Raw genomic sequence first — 21,276 nt, 5'->3', positions numbered from 1 at the left:
CGTCTTCTCCCTCCCGTCTGGAACCCTCCACAGGAGAGAGATCTTCAGACAGGAACCCCGCACAACACCAAAGGGCCACCCTGGGGATGACACTGCTGGCCAGCTCCCCAGGACTGCTTCTAGAAAAAGCACTTTAGTACAACGCAGAACATGCCCAGTTTATTACATTATTGCAACTTACAACACAGAGGAAATAGAAGCGGGTGAACCATGCAAAGTCCCATCCCAATGGAGTAAACTTCCTTTTTTTATAAAAAGCAGAAGGAGGGCTTGATCCACAGTTTCTGTTGTACATCAGGCAGCGGCCCCAGGTTGCGTCACAGCCCCTGGGCGATACCACGGGGAGCTCCTGTCACTGCTGAGCCCCGGCGGTGTGGGGGCACCAGCCCCAATCCCCCAACACAACCCCCGGCGGGCTGGTGTTCCCTCCCGGGACCAAGGAGCCGGGTGCGGGCGGCTCCACCTCTGCGCTCTGGGGGTGTCACCTGCCCTGGCGCCCAAGGATTCTTCCGCGTTAGCAGCTCGACAGCATTTTAATAATGAGGAAAACCTGAGACACTTAAAATAAGACATATTTATTATGCTAAAGAACAGGTTTTAATTCTCATTTCCCCCAAACACTAAAACAGCACGCGGCGCAGGCGTCGGCACACACCGTCAATCGATAGATGCACTCCATAACCCCCCGCCCCGCACACGGCTCCTCAGGCTCACTGCCGGAGTCCTTAAAAACGCACGTTCTTCTGAAATGACCTTTATTAAAGTTATCCACGGACGACGAAGGGAAAAACCTGGGCGTGAAAGCGCCCCTCAGGCCACGCGCTCGCCGCAGGGCCTCGGTCCCCGCTCCTCGCAGGTGCCAAGAAGCGGTGTCCGTGCAGGCGGGCGCAGCCGCACACCCGCACCCAGCCGGGCGCAGCTGCAGTCCGGCCGCGGCCTCCCGGGTCCCCACAGAGCTCCTACCGCGTGGCCGGCCTCTCCGTGGGTCCGCCGGACTCGCGGGCGCCGCTCACACGCACCTGAGCAGGGATTCGGCAGGGGCCGTGCTGTTGGCATCCAGTCTTAATGCGAAAGAAACCATCCTGGGCCAGCCGGAAAAGTAATCCCGCTATTTTTATTGCTGTGCGGGTGCCTCAGCGCCGGCGAGATGCATCTGCTGGTCCCCAGGGCGCCGGGGCCGGGCGCCGCAACACCCGCAGAGCGGCCCAGGCGCTTCCCGCACACGGCTCGGGTCCCTCAGCAGCGGCGCCGCCCAGGCCCCACGCTCTCCTTGGGGGCGCTGTCTGCGGCCCTGCGCCCTCCTGCCGACCAGTCCAGCCCAGGCGACAGCTGTGTCTCTTCCCCCAGGTTCTCGGGAGTCCGGGAGCACTTGGTGAGGCCAGAGGCCGGCCCCGCGCGGATCCTCTCTCCTTCCCGACGCCAGTGCCTCGCTCTGGGAATTCAGCCGGGAAGGCAGCGCCGCCCAGTCTCCTCCCTCCGCCTGGACGCGGGCCAGGCAGGTGCCCAGGGTCCCTCTGCCGAACCTCATGCTTGGGGCTTCTGGGCGCACGAGCACGATCCCGCCTCTGTGGGTCCGGGAGACCGTTCAGTGGATCTCAATGTGAACCTGCAGGAGACAGTGAGAGTCAAGAGAGTCAGGTTGGCAAGGACGACGTCCACACTCGCCACACACACACTGGCACCTCAGGGACAGACCGTGGTGGGCAGCGGGAGGAGAGCTGCCCACCCGCCTCAGGACACGGGATTCAGCAAGCCGGCGACCCGAGGCTCCACCAACACGGCTCTCTGCCGGCTCAGGACCCACTCCTCCTCCCTGCCCCCAGGAGGGCGTGTGTGCAACTGAGGCCCTGACTCCCCGTGATGGGGGCGACTTCACTTGTGGCCCCCAGCCTGCAGGTGCCTCTGAGGTCGCCAATCAGGAGCCTCCGTAGGAAAGCGTTCTGCACATGCAGCTACTCCCAGGGTCACATCTGCCAGTGATGGCGGGCTGGCGGGCTGGCGGGCTGGACGGCTGACGCCAGCTCAGGCAGCCTGGGTCATTAACACCCAGTGTGCCCAGGGACCTTCCTACAGCAGCTGTGGTCTCTGACATGATCCTCGACATGGGGAAAAACCGAAAGGCTTGGGAAAAAAAAAAAAAAGGTTCTTGGATGTGTTAACTAGTGTACCCTCCCAGGTGACTTACTTTTAAAGAAGCCAACACCTTTCACTGCCTTTGGGGCACTTTGCAACGACTTTGAGATGAGGACAGAGCGGTTTTTGTCTCATGAGAGCAGGTGATCCCCGCCCTGGGAGCACCCAGCAGTTGGTGCTCCCCACGGCCTGGGTGCTGTCTGAACCCCCCAGACACTGCTAGGAAATCCTGGCTCCCTCATGAACCGACGGGTTAAACCACCTTCGACGAGTGCCACGTTCAATGGGAAAACACCAGCAGCCGTAAGAGGGAGAACAGGTACAGAGTATGCTCGGCGACTGCTCTAAGGGGCTGGCCCAAGGAGGGGCTCCGACCACAGGTGAGGAGGATGGAGGGGCTGGGCAAGAGCCCCTCACAGCGGGGCTTCCCCACACCCTAAACAGGATTCCATTCAGAAGCACCAGGAGTCACACCCGCAGCATAGACCAGTGTAGACAGGCAGGACACGGTTCCCGCAGCGGGTCTGAGGAAGTGCTGTGCCTGCAGGACGATTTAAGAGTGCACTGGCAAGAAAGCAGAGGGAGGGAGAGCGACCAGAGGCTGAAGCAGAAGGCAAGGAGGGCTGAGGAATGGCGGCAGGGCCAGTTAGGGGCAGCGACCCCTCCCCTGAGGACTCGGCCTTCGGCAGGTGTTGGGGCCGTGGGGAACTCGGCACAAGCAAACGATGGCTCCATCTGCAGTTCAGATTAGTACTCTGCCCCGGTGAATGGGGGGCTGTAGACAGCTGCCTCTGGGCTATGCCCTCACAGGTGGTAGAGAAGAGAGACTTATATTTACCGATTATTTGAAAGGCAGAATTAGAGAAGGGAGAGTGAGAGAATGAGAGTGAGAAACAGAGAGATCTTCTATCTGCTGGTTCACTCCCTAAATAGTCACAGGTTAGGGCTGGGCCAGGCTGCATCCGGGAGCCTAGAACTCCATCCGGGACTCCCACACGGGTGGTAGGGACCCAAACATTTGGGCACCTGCTGCTGTTTTCCCAGGCACATTAGCAGGGAGTTGGATTGGAAATGGAGTACCAGGACTTGAACCGGTATTCGAATAGGATGCAGGCAGCAGCTTAACCTACTGCAACACAATACGAGCCCCTCTCTCTTTTCTTTTGTCTTTTAAAGATTTTATTTATTATCATTTACTTCAAAAGCAGACAGAGAGAAAGATGGAGATAGAGACCGCCCACCCACTGGTTCACTCCCCAAAAGCCCACAACAGTCAGGGCTGGGCCAGGCTGAAGCTCCATCCAAATACTTGAGCCATCACCTGCTGTCTCCCAGGGGACACATTAGCCGAGACTTGACTAAGCACTCGGCTATGTGATGAAGGCATCCCAAGGGCATCTTAAGCAATGCTCCAAATGCCTGCCTCGGGGAACCTGCCTTTTTCTTTTCTTTTTTAAAGATTTGTGTATTGGGGCCATTACTGTAGCATAGCGGGTTAAAGCTCTAGCCTGCATATGGTCCCAGCTGCTCCACTTCCAACCCAGCTCCCTTCTAATGCACCTGGGAAAGCAGCGGAGGATGGCTCAAGTCCTTGGGCCCCTGCACCCATGTGGGAGACCAGGAAGAAGCTCCTGGCTCCTGGCTTCGGATTGGCGCAGCTCTGGCCATTGCGGCCATATGGCGAGTAAACCAGCAGATGGAAGACTTCTGTCTCCACCTAACTCCGTCTTTCAAATAAATAAATCTTTTTTAAAGAGTTACATAGAGAGAAGGACAGACAGACATAGAGAGAGAGATATTCTATCCACTTGTTCACTCCCCAGATGGCCACAACGGCCAGGGCTGTGCCATGCCAAAGCCAGGAGCTTTCTCCAGGTCTCCCACGTGGATAAGCAGGGATCCAAACACTTGGGCCATCTTCCTCAGCTCTCCCAGGCACATTATCAGCAGGGAGCTGGTCAAAAGTAACGCAGCTGGGACCCATACAGGACGCCGCCAGTGTAAGCGGTGGCTCTATCCACTACGCCACAGCTCTGGCCCCTAGGGACCTATTTTAATAAATGCACTAGTCCCATCAACAGGGGCCTCATCTTCACAACCTCATCTAAACCCAATTATCCCCCATAAGACCCACCTCTGGGGGGAGCGTTTAGCCTAGCAATTAGGACACCAATGAAGGGGGCCAGTGCCTTGTGGCGCCGGCATCCATATGGGTGCTGGGTTCTAGTCCCGGTTGCTCCTCTTCCAGTCCAGCTCTCTGCTGTGGCCAGGGAAGGCAGTGGAGGATGGCCCAAGTGCTTGGGCCCTGCACCTGCATGGGAGACCAGGAGGAAGCACCTGGCTCCTGGCTTCGGATCAGCACAGCGCCGGCCGTAGCAGCCATTTGGGGGGGGGGGGTGAACCAATGGAAGGAGGACCTTTGTCTCTCTCGGTCATTGTCTAACTCTGTCAAATAATAAAAAATAAATAATTTAAAAAAAAGACACCCATGGGGGGCTGGCAGTGTGGTACAGTGGGTAAAGACACTGCCTGCAAACCAGCATCCCACATGAGCATCGGTTGAACCCCAGCTGCTCCACTTCCAATCCAGCTTCCTGGCTTCGGCCCAAGGCGGGGCACAGCCCTGGCCATAACGGCCATTTGGGAGTGAACCAGTAGGTACAAGATCTGTCTCTCCCTGCCTTTCAAATAAATAAGTAAATGACACAAATGTCTCACATGTGAACGTCTGAGCTCGACTGCTGGCCCCAGCTGCTTAGTTCAGGCTCCTGCTAATAGAGATCCCGGGAAGAGGCAGACAATGGTACAGACCCCTGGGTCCCTGCCATAACACGGGGGACGTGGACTGAGTTCCAGGCTCCTGGCTTTGGCCTCAGGCCAGCCCTGGTCACTGTGGGCATCTGGGAGGTAGGTCCATAGATGGTAGCTTTGTCTCTTTTTTTTTTTTTTTTTAATTAGATCAAGGAGCTTTTTTTTTTTTTTTTTTTTTTGATAGGCAGAGTGGACAGTGAGAGAGAGAGACAGGTCTTCCCTTGCCGTTGGTTCACCCTCCAATGGCCGCCGCTGCAGCCGGCGCAGCGTGCTGATCCGATGGCAGGAGCCAGGATCCAGGTGCTTTTTCCTGGTCTCCCATGGGGTGCAGGGCCCGAGCACCTGGGCCATCCTCCACTGCACTCCCTAGCCATAGCAGAGAGCTGGCCTGGAAGAGGGGCAACCGGGACAGAATCCGGCGCCCCGACCGGGACTAGAACCCGGTGTGCCGGCGCCGCAAGGTGGAGGATTAGCCTATTGAGCCACGGCGCCGGCTAGCTTTGTCTCTTTAAAAAAAAAAAGGGGGGGGGGGCCAGTGCTGTGGCGCAGTGGGTTAACGCCCTGGCCTGAAGTGCCAGCATCCCATATGGGTGCTGATTCTAGTCCCAGCTACTCCACTCCCAATCCAGCTCTCTGCTATGGCCTGGGAAAGCAGTGGAAAGATGGCCCAAGTCCTTGGGCCCCTGCACCCATGTGGGAGACCCAGAAGAAGCTCCTGGCTCCTGGCTTCGGATTGGTCCAGCTGTGGCCACTGAGGCCATTTGGGGAGTGAACCAGTGGATGGAAGACCTCTCTCTCTGTCATTATTTATTTAAAAAGAGACAGAGGCAGATTTCCCACCTGCTCGTTCACTCCTCAGATGCTCACAGTGGTCAGAGCTGAACTGGGCTGGGCCAGGAAGCTCTGTCTGTAACCCTACCTCTCAAAAATAAATAAATCTAAAAAAAAAAAAAAAAAAAAAAGTTAGGAACACAACTATGTGTGGAAATGTTAGGGAACATACTAAAGAACCTTAGCTGCTTCAAGGGTGACTATTACTCCACATAATAACTGATAAAAATAGAACAGCATAGGAGCGGGCATTGGGCACAGTGTTCATCATGCCACCAGGACCTGCACGCCTTCTCAGAGGGCCTGGGTTCAAGTGTGGCTCCAGCTTCCCGCCATGGGCACCCTGGGGGACTGCACACGATGGCAGTGGTCGGGTTCCTGAGACCCACATGGAAGACCCAGACTGAGCTCCTGACTCCAGGTGCCGGCCTGGCCCGGCCCAGTCCAGCTCTGACCACTGTGAGCATCTGCGGAGTGACCCAGCAGATGGGCAATGTCTCTATCTCTCTGACTTTTAAATAAACAATGGCATAAAGCAAACAGGAGCATCAGGTACAACTATTCCAAGTACGGATTCTAGCGATATTCCAAAACACATGCTTTCAAAGTTCACCAAGTTAAACCTCATTAACTTCTCGCTGAAATTAACTTTTCAGAGCATACTGTTTTAAACTGTTTGTGTTACTGATCAAATGGAAGCATTACCAAATATATTTTAATACACGTTCTAATAGGTGGGCTTTTTTAATTCTTAAGAAAAATGGGCCATTTAATATGGGCCAGCGTGCAGGAAAATTAGTTTTGAAACCGTTTTAGTACGTCCTTGACAAGGGCTTAGTACTGCTCAGAAAGATGGAGTGTTTCCAAAACTGTGTGGAAGTACTCTAAATAAAGAGCCATTAACATAATCACCTCCTGAATGATGGAGCAACTTAATGACAGGATAAGCTGTTCCCTGAAGCTCTTCCAGGTGTCCAGTAAACTCAGTCATAAACCACGTATTTAATTCCCCTAATAAAGACATGCCAGCGAACCAGGGAACACGGGGCTCAGAGCCTCACCACTCTTCTGTCACCAAAAGTAACCTCCACAGAGTTCCCAGACAACGCTAGCAATGGCCGTGAGCTGTCTGCTCCAGGTCTGGTCTCCCTGTGCCACACGACGTGTAGTACAGCAGTGTCCCCTGGGCCCTCCCCGCGTCAGGTTTACACAATAATAAAAAGCACCAATTATGGCAAACGCACGCGTGCACCAACAGTGAGCCCACAGTGAGGGAAGGAGTCTACTGCGGAGGTCAGCACTGGGAACTCCGGAACTCGTCCGCTCCCCAGCACCACGGCCGGTAACGGTGAAACCTGACCTAGAAGGCGGGGGGACTGCAGGGCGGCCCAGACCCTCCAGCAGACCTAGGGAAGGGCTTGCCGCGCCATGAGCCTCTGCTCCAGGCAGCCAACCTGCGGGCTGACAGCGGCCTGACCCAGTTTAGCAGCTGCGGCTCTCCTGGACGCCTGTCCCCTTCCCCTCCCTGACTGGAGCTATTCATGGCCTCTGGGACCTGACCGTGAGAGGTACTCCTGCTTTGTCTACTAAAAATATCCTGGCCTCAATGCCTCTGGAAGCGAGCCGGCAAGCGACTCCCGGAGGGGACAGTCAAAGTCAGTTACAACAGGCAGGGCACTGAAGGGCCGTGAGCGGCTCCTCTCCGGGAGGATGGCCTGCACAGGTGCCCCACCCAGGACGATCCTGTTTCCCTGGCCTCTGGGGTAAACCAGAGTCTCACTGTGTGTTGGACTGAACTGATCAGACCAAGGGTGAGTGCGGGGCAGTGGTTCAGACGCTGCCAGGGACACTCGCATCCCGTATCAGAATGCCTGAATTCAGTCCCAGCTCCTCATCCAGCTCCCTGCGGAATGCACGCTCTGGGAGGCAGCAGGTGATGGGTCAAGTGCCTGGGCCCCTGCACCCACCTGGGAGACCTGGAAGAAGCTCCTGGCTAGGGAAGACCCAGACTGAGCTCTGGGCTCCTAGCTTTAGCCTGGCCCATTCCTGGCTTTTGGGGGCATTCGGGGAGTGAACCAGAGATAAAGATTTTCCTAAAAATGAAATAGAAGAGGGGCTGGTGCTGTGGCATAGTAGGCTAAGCCTCCACCTGTAGTGCCGGCATCCCACATGGGTGCTGTTGTATGTCTCAGTTGCTCCACTTCCAACCCAGCTCTCTGCTGTGGCCTGGGAAAGCAGTTGAAGACAGCCTAAGTGCATGGGCCTGCACCCACGTGGGAGACCTGGAAGAAGCTCCTGGCTCCTGGCTTCGGATGGGCCCAGCTCCAGTCGTTGCAGCCATTTGGGGAGTGAACCAGTGGATGGAAGACCTCTCTCTCTGTCTCTCCCTCTCTGTCAGTAACTCTACCTCGCAAATAAATAAAAAATGAAATGGAAGAATACAGTTTTTAAAAAATAATAAAATAATTAGGTTGGAAAGGTCACCGAATTAAATCCCACATTTTTGTCTGTTGTGAAAGACGGGATGCAGGCACGACAGCCTCATCTCCAAAGGCAGTGGCTCCCCGTAACCCCGGGGCACACTCACGTCCCTGAGTCCCTGCTGCCAATCACCTGGCACACCTACGTCACAGCCGCCTGGCATGCGCCTTGCTTCTGGTAGGGGCCAGCCTGCTGCACGCTAGGCCTGACCCAACCAGGTAGCCACTGCCCTCCTGCATGACCCTGCCCTTCTGCCTTGCAGAACCAGTCGTGCACCTCTCTCTCCAGTCCCTGGACGCTCAAAGGCGTGCCCAGGAGGTGAAGAGCCCCGCCCCAGCTCGCAGGCTTGGGTAACTCACCACCCCAGCCAGAAGGGCACCTCCTCCGGGAGCTGTGAAGGCGCCAGGGCATCTGCTCTGACTGGCGTCCCATAGCACCCAACGAACAGCCGTTCATCATCCTCTAGAGCGTCCCACGGAGTTAATGATCCAACACTGCTGGGAGGTTCAGTGAAGCTGGGAGGTTTAGATGAGTGGTTGCTGGACATGGCAGCATGTGAGTGGCCTCAACACAGACAAGTGCACTGAAGTGAAAGGGCAGGGGCCTTGGCACAGGCTGAAGAGAGATGGGAGGCCACCTAGGGTGCTCCCTGCATTGCTAGGGAAGCCTACGTCGGGACACCCTCTATGGAGAGCAAGTTAACAATGACTTAGGGGGCCGGCACTGTGGCGCAGTGGGTTAAGGCCCCAGCCTGCAGCGCCAGCATCCCATGTGGGTGCCGCTTGGAGTCCTGGCTGCTCCACTTCCCATTCAGCTCTAACTATGGCCTGGGAAAGCAGTAAAAGATGGCTCAAGTCCTTGGGCCCCTGCACCCACGTGGGAAACCCAGAAGAAGCTCTTATCTCCTGGCTTCGGATCAGCTCAGCTCTGGCCGTTGCGGACATTTGGGGAGTGAACCAGCAGATGGAAGACCTCTCTCTCTCTCCAGCTCTACCACTCTATTAACTCTGTCTTTCAAATAAATAAAATAAATCTTAAAAAAAAATTAAAAGTTCTATGTACACACAAAACAAAACAAAACAAACAAAAAACAATGACTTAGAGGGGCCAGTGTTGTGGCATAGTAGGTTAAGCAGCCGCCGGGGACACCAGCATCCCATAAAGGCTCCAGTTTGAGACCCGGCTGCTCTGCTTCCCACCCAGCTCTCTGCTGTGGCCTGGGAATGCAGTGGAAGATGGCGCAAGTGCTTGGGCCCCTGTGCCCGCGTGGGAGACCCAGAAGCAGCCCCTGGCTCCTGGCTTCGAACCAGCCTAGCTCTAGCCATGGCGGCTATTTCGGGAGTGAACAAACAGATGGAAGACCTCTCTGTTTCTGTTTCTCCCTCTGTCTGTGAACTCCACTTTTCAAATAAGTAAATCTTAACAAAACAATGACTTGGAACAATACGCACAGATAACCTCTCATCTGGGATTCTGTTCTCACCCTAGGTTCAATCCGCAAACGCTCACTGAGCCCCTCCCCTCAGCCAAGCTCCGGTGCTGGGGTTAGGGTTGCACACCAAGCAAAGAAGTCTCTGCTCTCAAAGCTGACCCCGGTGAACAGCGCGAGGACAGCAATGCCTCATACACATGATCTCCTTCCGCAGTGTTGTCTGGAGAAAGACTGCCCACGGCCACCAGGACAAACTCCAACGCTTCTTGTTTACAGATAAGCAAGGGGCAGGTGTTTGGCTCAGGGGTTGGGATGTCAATGGGTGCCAGCACCCACACTGAAGGGCCCGGGTCCCACTCCTGGCTCTGCTCCTGGTTCCATTTGCCTGCTAATATGCACCTGGGAAGGCAGGCAATGGCTCCAGCAGCTGAGTCTGTACCATCCACAGGGAGACCAGGACTGAGCCCCACCTCCCAGCCCCTGCGCCTCTGGGGTGTGAACCAGCGGGAGCTCCCTAATAAAATTAAAATTACAAAGTAAACAATGGGGCCTGTGCTGTGGTGCAGCAGGTTAAGCCTCCATCTGCAATGCTGGCATCCCACATGGATGCCACTTCAAGTTCGGCTGGTCCACTTCCGATCCAGCTCTCTGCTCACGCTCCCTGGGAAAGTAGCAGAAAATGGTCCAAGTGCTTGAGTCCCGGCACTCACATATGAGACCTGGATGGAGCTCCAGGTTCCTGGCTTCAGCCTGGACCAGTTCTAGCTGTTGTGACCATTTGGGGGAGGGAACCAGGGGATGGAAGATCTCTGTCTCTAACTCTTTCAAATTAATAAATCTTTTTTAAAAAACTCATTTCTTGGAGCTGGTATTGTGGTGTAGTAGGCTAAGCCTCTGCCTGCAGTGCCGGCATCCCATTTCGGTGCTGGTTCAAGTCCCAGCTGCTCCTCTTCCGATCCAGCTCTCTGCTGTGGCCTGGGAAAGCAGTAGAAGATGGCCCACGTCCTTGGGCCCCTGCATCCACGTGGGAGACCGGGAAGAAGCTCCTGGCTTCGGACTGGCGCAGCTCCAGTCATTGCAGCCATTTGGGGAGTGAACCAGCAGATGGAAGACCCTTCCTTCTGTCTCTCCCTCTGTAACTCTCTCTCTCAAATAAATAAATAAAATCTTAAAAAAAAAAAAAAAAAAGCTCATTTCTTTAAAAACAACAACAAAAATGGCAACAATGAAGCAGCAGTGCCAGGATACCTGGGAGTTCCTTACACCTTCAGCAGACGGCCTTTCTAACGACGTTAAAACCAAATCGGGAAAGACTGCTCATATTAATTTTAAAAAGACTTTATTTTACCATATAAAAATAAACCTCAAGGGGGGCATTTGGCATAGTGGTTGAGATGCCACTGGGGACACCCACATCCCATGTCGGAGCGCCTTGGGTTCAAGTCCTGGCTCTGCTGGGATTCCAGCTTCTCTAATGCACACCCTGGAGGAAACAGGTGATGGCTCAGGCTGGGCTCCTGCCACCCACATGGGAGACTCGAACGGAGGAACGGTGTTCCTCAATCCTGGCTTCAGCCTGGCCCAGCCCTGGCTGTTATGGGCACTTGGGGAGTGAACCAGCAGACGGGAGATCCCTGTCTTGTCTCTGCCTTTCAAATACATTAGGAAAAAAAAAAAATAAACAAACGAAACACAAAACCTCCAATATGTACCTAACAGATTAAAAAAAAAAAAAAACCCTCCAAGAAATTAAGAAAAACACCACAGCCCTACAGAAGAACCAAGAACATGGACATGGACAGCTCATGGTAAGAAGAAACGCCGACGACGTCTCTCCCACACACGGCCTTGTTCCTTCAGAGGGGACGGCCGCATGGTTTCTATCTCCTAAACCACGTCCACGCTGTGTCCCCGTGGCCACGCCCGCTGCGGCCTCCACCCTGCAGACCTGCCACTTCCCCCGCAGGGTCTGTCCGAGCGCCCTGCTTTTACCCTAACTCTCCCCGTGTGTAAAGACCACTCCTGTAGAAGCGGCTGAAGACACAGGCACGGCTGACCCAGCAATGCTCCCAGGTATAATCCAAGGGGAACACACGGCCACACAGCACTCACACGGACATTCACGGCAGCCTCACTCCCAACAGCCGGGAGTGTCCAAATGACAGACGCACCAGCAAGAAAAGGCTAAGGAAATGTCACCCATCAGAGGAGACTCCCAAGAGGCACGGCCACTCTGTGGGGTCCTGGACAGGAGTATAAAACACTGGAGCTCACAGCAAAAGAACCCAGGTCACAGGCTCTGTGCTATTTCTGCAACTTTTCCTTAAGTCAAAAAAATTTGTTTTAAGGTTTATTTATTTTAAAGGCAGAGTTTCACAGAGAGGGAGGGAGAGACAGAGAGAAAGGTCTTCCATTCACTGGTTCACTCCCCAAATGGCAGCAACAGCTGGAACTGGGCCAGGCTGAAGCCAAGAGCTTCTTCCGGGTCTCCCACGTGGGTGCTGGGCTCAAGCACTTGGGCTGTCTGCCGCTGCTTTTCCACGTGCAGTAGCAGGGAGCTGGGTTGTGGAGCAGCCGGGACTCCTGTGGGATGTTAGCACTGCAGGGGACAGCTTAACCCACCATGCCACAGCATTGGCACCAGGTCAAAGTATTTCAAAGTAAAAATTCTAACAACACAAAAGGGACCCACTCTTCTTGAGATCTCACAGTGGAGTGTGGGGTTAGTGGAAAGAGAGAAAACCAGACGAGCAGAGTCGATCCTTACGGCCAAGGAGTGACGGATGGGCACTCCTTACACCACCCATTTCCGTGTATACTGGAGTATTTCCATAACACAGCTCGCTAAAAAATTACCCTTTAAAAAAGCAGTCAATCAGATTACATCACACACCTCAGCTCAAAATCTGGCTTCCCAGGGCAGGTGTTTGGCCTTGGTGAAGCTGCCAAACGGGCCACAGACACCCCACACTGGAGTGCCTGAATTCAGGTCTTGGCTCCGCTCCCAGTTCCAGCTTCCTGGTAATGTAACCTACGGGCAGCAGATGATGGCTCAGGGGATGGGGTCCCTTGGGCCACACATGTCAGAGACCTGGATTAGGTTTTATGGGCACTTGAGGAGTGAACCAGCAGATGGGAGCCGCCTGCCTACCTCTTTCTGCCTCTCAAGATTATTTAAGAAAAAAAACTTGCTTCCCGTTGTACTCAGAATACCAGCCAACGTCCTTACCAAGGAACACGTAACAGCTGCCTCTGTTCCCGCCGCCCGCCCGCCCCGGCTGCCCACCGCCAGGCTGCCTTTTCTGGGGCTTCTTCCTGTTTTCTCCCAGGCTCCAGCCCCAGCGGCCTGCGCTGCTGAGCCTCTGCAGCAGCACAATTCACAGGCAGACCTACGGACCACCAGCTTGCTACCACGACCCCACAGACCAGGAAGAACAGACACTTGAAAACTTCTACAGCAACTACGCATGACAACACCCAAGAGCAGCATCACTTTTCATGTCATTCTCTAAAAGATCACAGTGAAACAAACATAAAATTGAACCTCTTAACTTTTAAAAACTGCCATTTTGGGGCTGGCGTTGTGGTAGTCTGCCACCCCACGTGGGAGCACTTGTTCAGGTCCCTGCTAGTGCATCGGGGAAGGCACTGGAGATGGCCCAGGTACCGGCGCACCTGCCACCCACTGGGAGACCTGGATGGAGTTCTCGCTTCCTGGCTTTGGCCCTGGCTACTGTGGCCACTTGGAGAGTGAACCAAGAGACGGACAATCTCTCTCTCTCCCCCTCTGCCTTTCAAATAAGTAAATCTTTTTTTAAAAATAAAAAGACCGTCTTAACCACAGTTAAGTGCACAGCTCAGTAGCACTGAGCATATCCACACTGTGGTGCACCGTGCACCCCCACTCCCACCCGTCTCCAGAATTTATCCCCAGAACTCCTTTCATCCGCACCTGCTCCAGTACCAGCCCTGGTAACCTCCCGTACCCTAGCCACTTCGCTCTGTCTGCCCTGGTCTGGCTTACTTCACTGAGCCCAAGGTTTTCAAGGTTCACCCCTGTGGTGACAGGTGTCAAAACGTCCTTCCTTGGGCTGGCACTGTGGTGCATGGTTAAGCCACAGCCGGAAAGCACCGATATCCCACGTGTGCTGTCAAGTCCCGGCTGCTCCATTTCTGATCCAGCTCCCTGCTAATGCACCTGGGAAAGCATCGGGAGATAATCCAGGTCCCTGGGGAGACTGCCACCCACATGGCGAGACCTAGAAGCTCCTGGCTCCTGCCTGGCCCAGCCCCAGGCTGCTGGGGCCATTTGGGGAGTGAACCAGCACACAGATCAAATATTTGAAACGAAGAGTTGCAGAGAGAAGGAGACAGAAATCTCCCGTCTGTTGGTTCACTCTCAGCTGCTTTCCAAGGCACATCAGCAGGGAGGTGGCCGGAAGTGGAGCAGCTGGGACTCAATCCAGCACCCACACGGGATGACGGGGTCGCCGGCAGCAGCTTTCCCTGCCACGCCACAGCACTGGCCCTGGTCCCCCCCCCCCCCGAAACAACAGCCATTAGCAGGGGTACAAGCAGCACCTGTGGTTCTGACTTGCATTTCCCTAGTGACTGATGATGCTGAGTTCTTTTTCTTTTTAATTTTTTGACAGGCAGAGTGGACAGTGAGAGGGAGAGACAGAGAGGAAGGTCTTCCTTTGCCGTTGGTTCACCCTCCAATGGCCGCCGCGACTGGCGCGCTGCGGCCCGCGCACCGCGCTGATCCAATGGCAGGAGCCAGGAGCCAGGTGCTTCTCCTGGTCTCCCATGGGGTGCAGGGCCCAAGCACTTGGGCCATCCTCCACTGCACTCCCTGGCCACAGCAGAGAGCTGGCCTGGAAGAGGGGCAACCGGGACAGAATCCGGCGCCCCGACCGGGACTAGAACCCGGTGTGCCGGTGCCGCTAGGCGGAGGATTAGCCTAGTGAGCCGCGGCGCCGGCAATGCTGAGTTCTTTTCACAGGCATATTGGTCAGTCGTTCATCTCCTCCTCTAGGTAAATGTCTTTTCAATCCTTGCCAATTCCTGGATTGGCGTTTTCTTTTGTTGTTGACTTTTAAGAGTCATCAAATATACAATTTGCAAATACTTCCTCCCTGGTCATCTTTTTCTCTCTTGGTAGTGTACTTTTTAATAATAATACAAAAAAAAAAAAAACCACACACTGTTTATTTGAAAGGCAGAGTTAGGAGACAGAGATTCCATTCACTAGTTCACTCTCCACAAGGCTCAAGGCTGGGAAAGGCTGCAACCAGGAGCCAGGAACTCCTTCTGGGTTTCCCATGTGGCTGGTAGGGACCCAAGGAGACCCAAGGGCCATCCTCCGCTTCTTTCCCAAGCGCATTAGTAGGGAGGTGGACAGGAAGTGGAGCAGCGGCGTCACAGGTGGAGGCCCGGCCCACTGTGCCACAGTGCTGGCCCCAACGCTGTCCTTTCGATACACAGAAGCTACCGATTTTGATGAAGTCTGATTGACCCATCTCCTCTCTTTTGCTGACTGTGCATGAATCCAGGATCACGAAGATTTCTTCCAAGAGGTTTAAAGTTTAGCACTTAGGCTGGCGTCAGCATCACTGATTTACTTGAGAAGTGGAGAGAGACCGGGAGAGGAGGAGAGCCGCTACCGTCTGGTTTACCCTCCAGACATTCACAAAGCGCCAGGGCCAGCAGGAAGCTGGGATCAGGAGCCGGAGCCAAGAACCAAACCCAAGTGTTCCTGAATGGGACGGCACAGCCTAACCAGGCGTCCTGGCTCCAAGGCTAAATGCTTGCCCCTATGAATGGTTTTAAGCTTATTTTTTCCTTCAGTTCATACCTGGTGAATATCTCCTGACAGACAGACAGACAGCTGAACTCAGGCACTTCAATACCTGCTTGCACTGTTATATGGTTATCTGTGGGGTTCTTTAACAGCAGCCGGGGTGGACGTCTGGCCTAGCAGTGCAGGATGTCCAGGTCCCACGTGAGATGCCTGGGTTCAAGTCCCAGCTCTGCTCCGATCCCAGCTTCCTGCCCCTGTGGCCTCGGGAGGCAGCAGGTGGATCCCTGCACCCACACAGGAAACCTGGACTCACTCCCGCTCTCCACTCTGGCCCAGCCCAGACCCAGCTGCGGCAGGCATTTGGGGAATGAATCAGCAGATGGGAGTTCTGTCTCCTTGTCGCTCAAAAAAAAAAAAAAAAAAAAAAGTCAAGGATACAGATGTTCACTGTATTCAAATTTTATAGAGGCTTAAAATCTTTCCAAACAAAAGTCTGAACAAATGTAGGCAAGAGCCTACAGCATTTTTGTTTCTCAAGTATACAACTGCTGGGTTCTCAGAAGCCAAGACACGCTCCTAAGCTAACCGGAGCTCAGGCCTTCACACGGCCTGCAAGCTGGTACGGCCTCCTCCTAACAGCCTAGCCTGTGCCCCAATTTCTTCCAGGAGCACCAACAGAGAAAGACTCACCGGAAGGCTGCGACAATTTGGGATCTTCTCCACTTTTCACAATTGTGAGACCCACCACGTACGGCAAAGTCCTTTCAACGCCTGCGGCGCCCCTCGGGAACTGCTCCTCGGCCTCTACGTGCCGTCTCCCTCCGCCAGCCCCCTCGGCCTCCTGCTGCTCCCGCGAGGCCCCAGGCCTGCCCCTGCCCAGACACCTCTGCGGCTCGAGCCTCCCCTCTCCCAGGGTCCTGCTCCAGCAGCCTCTCTCCGTGAGGCCCCGTGTCCCCAGCCTCCCCCACCCATTTCTGACTCTCCACTTGTTTGGGATGAATGAGCAGAGCTGTCCGAGTGGAGACCAAGGGAGAGCAGTCAGAGCGCAGAACAAGGGGGGGGGGCGGGGAGCCAGGGAAAGGTTTGCAACCCTGGTGAGCACGGAGCAGGCAAACCAAGGACACTGCTGGCTCTGACAGCCAGCAACCTCCGGACCGTTCTTTTCTCTGCCTAGTCTATTCCACCCAGGAGACCTGGGGCTAAGACACTGACCATCCCCACAGGCCATAGTAACGTAGCCACGACGTGTTCAGTCACAGCAGACTCACAGTACCACTTAAAAAACATTATTTATTTGAAAGGCAGAGAGACAGACAGACAGGTGATCTCCCATGCGCGGATTCCCTCTCCAAGTGCCTGCAACAGCCGTGGGTGGCCCAAGTCAAAGCCAGGAGCCAGGAATTCAATCCAGGTCCCCTGTGTAAGTGGCAGGCACACAGCGCCTGAGCCATCATTGGCGGGAAGCTGCCATTGGCAGAGCCGGGACTCAAACCAGGCCCTCTGATATGGAACGCAGGCGTCCCAGGTAGTGCCGAACCGCTGTGCCCGATGGCCCCCCCCCCCCACGGAGCCATGTTTTGTCTTGCTTTTGCTATATGAAGCATGTGCTGTGAAGTCTGTTTTACATTGTTTCATATTTCAGTCTGTTTCGGTAAGCAGCATGCTTAGTAACTGAAGACTTGTTGGCAACAGTACTTTTCCATCTCTGCCTTTGATCAAAGTCCTGGTGCATCTCTTTTCCCACTGAATTACCATTTGTGCTAGAATGACACTAACCTCCTTACAGTGCTTCACTGCCCTACAAATAAGAGACCGGCGAAGCCTAGTACCCAGTGGAAAATGGAGTCCTTAATCCCTTATTCCTTGCAAAACAGATGCCAACAGCCCTGCAGTGAAGGAGAGTTCAGGGTGCTCTAAGAAAACAAAGTGTGGGGCGGGGGCTGACCCTCTACCTCCGAGTCTACTTCCTGTTGCACTTCCCTTTACCAGAAGGCAAGAAGAATGAAACCCTCAAGCCAGGGAACTTCGTGGTTTTCCACAAATGAATAAGCACTGTCACCCCGCAGGGGAGCTGAGGTAGCAGAGGTACACGTTAGAATAAAGACGACAGCCGGTCTGCCCCCAAGATGTGAAACAGCTGCTGGCTGCCACCGGTCAAGCCCAAGGTCAACAGAAGGCCCTTCCGCAAGGCACCTGGTAACCACCTGTGTGCCCCCTTCTCCTCCCTCCCTGCCCACTTGCACCTCCCGGATCCTCAAAAGCTGTGCTGTTCCCGCACAGCCGCTTGGTTTGGAGCCCACCAAGGCACCCATTTGGGCTTTGGGGACTGGTGTTTGCCGCTCACCGACTGCCCACTACTACTGCTGTAGAGCCCAGCCCCTCTTCCCAGGCACCTGCCTTCAAGCACCCCAGGGCACACTCCTTGTTAAGCAGTGTGTACGTGAGCACCTCTCCAGACATTACTGCATTGCCCAGCAGTTTGGAAACCCCAAACTGGACACGGAGTGCTTCACTGATTTTAAAAATCAATGATAGCAAGACCGCAGGTGCCAGACCACAGAGCTATGGTGATCCCCAGCTGAGATGTGGGAACCAGGCAAGAGCCAACCTGAGACAGGAGGCTGAGCGTGCACAAGCAGGTGGAGAGGTCGGGGGTGAGCTGCAGCCGGGCGGCCAGGTAACACCACGTGAGCTGCATTCCGGGTCTCCTGGGGCAGTTCTGTTTGGTGTTTTGTTTGAGGAATGATTCTATCTGACTTGTTTTTAGAAAGACAGCCCTTAACTGCCCGGTGCCGAACAGATGGAGAATAACCTATCAGTCCAGACAAGTGATTAGAGCAGCTTTGGCCAGAGCGGAGGTTATAAATAGAGAAGTGGATATGTGAGAAAGGTGCTTTGGTGTTTTGTTTTGGTTTTGTGTGTGTGTGTGTGTGTGTGTGGTTCAAAACATGGTCATTTCCAATGCAACAGCATTGGGTAACAGGTGCTCTTGTTCTTGCAAGTTTAGAAATGACCGCAAATGATATGAGAACGCTACACATGAGGTTAGAAAGTGGGAACCTGCTGTGGTGGTGGTGGTGGGGTGGTCAAATTAGCCTGCAGGCATTTTGTTATGCTTGCAAAGAGTCTTAAACAAACAAAAACAAGTTAACTTGGTAACTAAAAACCAGGACTTTTGACTCCTGTGGGAGAGACCCTGCCAGATCTGGCAACCACGGGGCCCCTACGTCCAAGGGGCAGGGACTGCCGGGGCCCCAGACCCAGCACTCTGTACCCATGTATACCACCTGCTCCTGGAGGCTGGGACCACCGAAGAATGCCACAAACCCCTGCTCAAAGTATCTCAATTCAGACCGCGAAATAGAGTCATGTTCCCCGCTGCACACGCAGCCCACCGATACACCTGTGCTAGGAACCGAAACCCTGCAGGCCCGCACAAACACAAGGCAGACCCCTGCTGAGTCCACCCGCGGGGAGCGGCGGCGGGGGCTGGGGGCTGGTGCTGGCTCACCGTGCACCCCAGGGATCCCCACAAACACTGTCAGGCCCCACAACACAGCCTGTGCCCCACAGGGCAGGCGCGCCAAGGCCATCCACAGGCTCTCAAATTCTCCATCTGACAGCTTTCTCGTCCACTAGCGACAGGCGCCCCTCAGTCAAGGGATACAACGGAACGCCGAGGTGGGCTGCAGGTGCGCGCGCGTGCGCACGCACGCTTCTCTCGCCTCTGACTTGGGGAGGAGGGGGCTATGAAACCGCCCGCGCCCATGCAGCCTCCACCCCAACTCCCCTCATCTCCACCCCTCTGCCCTTCTACGATCCAAAAACCACCAACTTCCAATCCATGTTAAGCTTCCGGGATAATATTAAAAAAAAAAAAAAAAAAAAAAAAGGCTTTGCAAAGTTTGGGAGCTAGATATTCTCCCCCGCCCCAAACCCCACTACCAGCACCAGCCGAAGCCCCCGGCTTGCAATGTCCTCTTCAGGTCTATCCAGCCTGCGCCGTGGCCTCGGACGGAACCCACCCCCCTGGGGCCTCGCTCGCGGGGAAGACCACCGTGGGCTTCGGGGGCGCGCGCACGCACGCACACGCTCCGCACCCACCCAGGGCCGACTCCTGGGCACCTGCGTCCCGCGGGGCGCCCCGGAGGCGGGTCGGGGGTCTCCGCGGCTCACCCACCTGCAGACGCACGTTAAGCATCATGGAAGCCACGATGTAGAGGTAGGGGAAGTTGATGCGCAGCCGCCAGGCCAGGTCGAAGAAGATGAGCAGCGTGCGGGTCAGCCCCTTGCAGAAGACCCCATAGGAGCGGGCGGCGGCCGAGCGCGACAGCCGGACAGCCAGGCCCGACAGAGCCGCCGCCATATAGAGACCGGCGCTCCCACTGCCCGCCCGCCCGCCCTCCCTCCCTGTCCGCGCCGCGTCGCCCTGGGCCTCCGCCCCGGCCGCTGGCCCGCGCTCGGCGCGCTCAGGGAGCGAGGGAGGCGGCGGCGAGGCCGGCGGGCGGGCGGGCCGCGGGGCAGCGGAGTCCGCGCCTCGCGCTCAGGGAATCGCCTCCGCGAGCCGCCGCCTGGTCCCAGCCCGGCCGCGCGGCCTGACGTCACAAAGCCCGCCCCGCGCCTGCGCGGCCCCTAGGCCCCGCCCCCCGGGTCCCGCCTCCTTCTCCCCCCAGCTGATGAGGCGCGCATGCGTGGAGAGCGGGCCCGGGTTGTGGGGGGACAGGGAGGAGTGAGGCAGGTGCGTTGTCTCCGCCCGCCCCCTAGTGGTTGAACCTGAAAATGAAAACTACGGGAGAACGAGGAAGGAAGGTGTCAGGGCTTCGAGGGGGAAGATGGCGGCGCGCTTGGATTGGCGGAGCCGCGCGCTGGGCGTGGTGCCGGTGACTAACGGCCTGGTAACGTGTATTTCACCGCAGTGAAAACGAAGGGAAGCTTTTGGGGGCCAAATGGTGGGACATTTTCCCCCGTGTGAATTGCTGTGGTCTCCAGCCATTCCTCACCAGCATCCGAGTAATTGTCTTTTTTTTTTTTTTTAATTTTTTGACAGGCAGAGTGGACAGTGAGAGAGAGAGACAGAGAGAAAGGTCTTCCTTGTGCCGTTGGTTCACCCTCCAATGGCCGCTGCGGCCGGCGCACTGCGCTGATCTGAAGGCAGGAGCCAGGTGCTTCTCCTGGTCTCCCATGGGGTGCAGGGCCCAAGCACTTGGGCCATCCTCCACTGCACTCCCGGGCCACAGCAGAGAGCTGGCCTGGAAGAGGGGCAACCGGGACAGAATCCAGCGCCCCAACTGGGACTAGAACCTGGTGTGCCGGCGCCGCAAGGCGGAGGATTAGCCTAGTGAGCCGCGGCACCAGCCCGAATAATTGTCATTTAATCTTAATTATGACAGCGTTCATGCAAGCCCCTGGTGTCAAAAGTAAAAATACTTGAATTGCCAAGACGTGTAGAGTTCTCTGGGATTTTTATTTTATTTCTTTATTTTTTATTTTAATAACGACTTTTAAAGATTTGCCATGATGATTTGGGGAGTGAACAAGCATAAGGAAGAACTTTGTCTGTCTCTCTCACTGTCTGTAACTCTACCTCTCAAATAAATAAATAAAATCTTTTTTTAAAAAATTGCCATGATGGAGAAGACAGGTACCTTCCTGTAGCTGCTGACTTCTGCCCGCCCATGAGAAAAGCCAGGAGCCTGGTCCAGGTGGTGATGGAGGGAAATGCAAGCCTCGAATCCTTGGAGAAAGCCACGGTGGAAAGTCTCTGTGTAAAAGCAGATTTGTTGGGTCC

General features: G+C 55.3%; 1 protein-coding gene across 1 annotated transcript; it reads right to left on the bottom strand.

Moving 5' to 3' along the window:
- Nucleotides 1–554: 554 nt before the first annotated feature.
- SMIM10L3 (small integral membrane protein 10 like 3) lies at nt 555–20,076 on the bottom strand. The gene is made up of 2 exons (XM_017339411.3): nt 19,669–20,076; nt 555–1,606 (listed from the first exon to the last, which is right to left on the bottom strand). Exons 1-2 carry the CDS (start codon nt 19,852–19,854, stop codon nt 1,586–1,588), a joined length of 207 nt encoding a protein of 68 aa, XP_017194900.2. The 5' UTR covers nt 19,855–20,076; the 3' UTR covers nt 555–1,585.
- Nucleotides 20,077–21,276: the final 1,200 nt, after the last annotated feature.

This window comes from Oryctolagus cuniculus, chromosome 19, assembly GCF_964237555.1.
Source record: "Oryctolagus cuniculus chromosome 19, mOryCun1.1, whole genome shotgun sequence".
NCBI lineage: Eukaryota > Metazoa > Chordata > Mammalia > Lagomorpha > Leporidae > Oryctolagus > Oryctolagus cuniculus.
The sequence above is the reverse complement of the archived record's forward strand: the minus strand, read 5'-3'. Positions and strand labels throughout refer to the sequence as shown.

Coding starts and splice junctions, on each gene's coding strand:
- SMIM10L3 (XM_017339411.3), bottom strand. CDS start 19,854: ATGGCGGCGGCTCTGTCGGGCCTGGCTGTCCGGCTGTCGCGCTCGGCC. Junction 1,607..19,668: donor TGCTTAACGTGCGTCTGCAG/GTGGGTGAGCCG, acceptor TGTCTCCTGCAG/GTTCACATTGAGATCCACTG.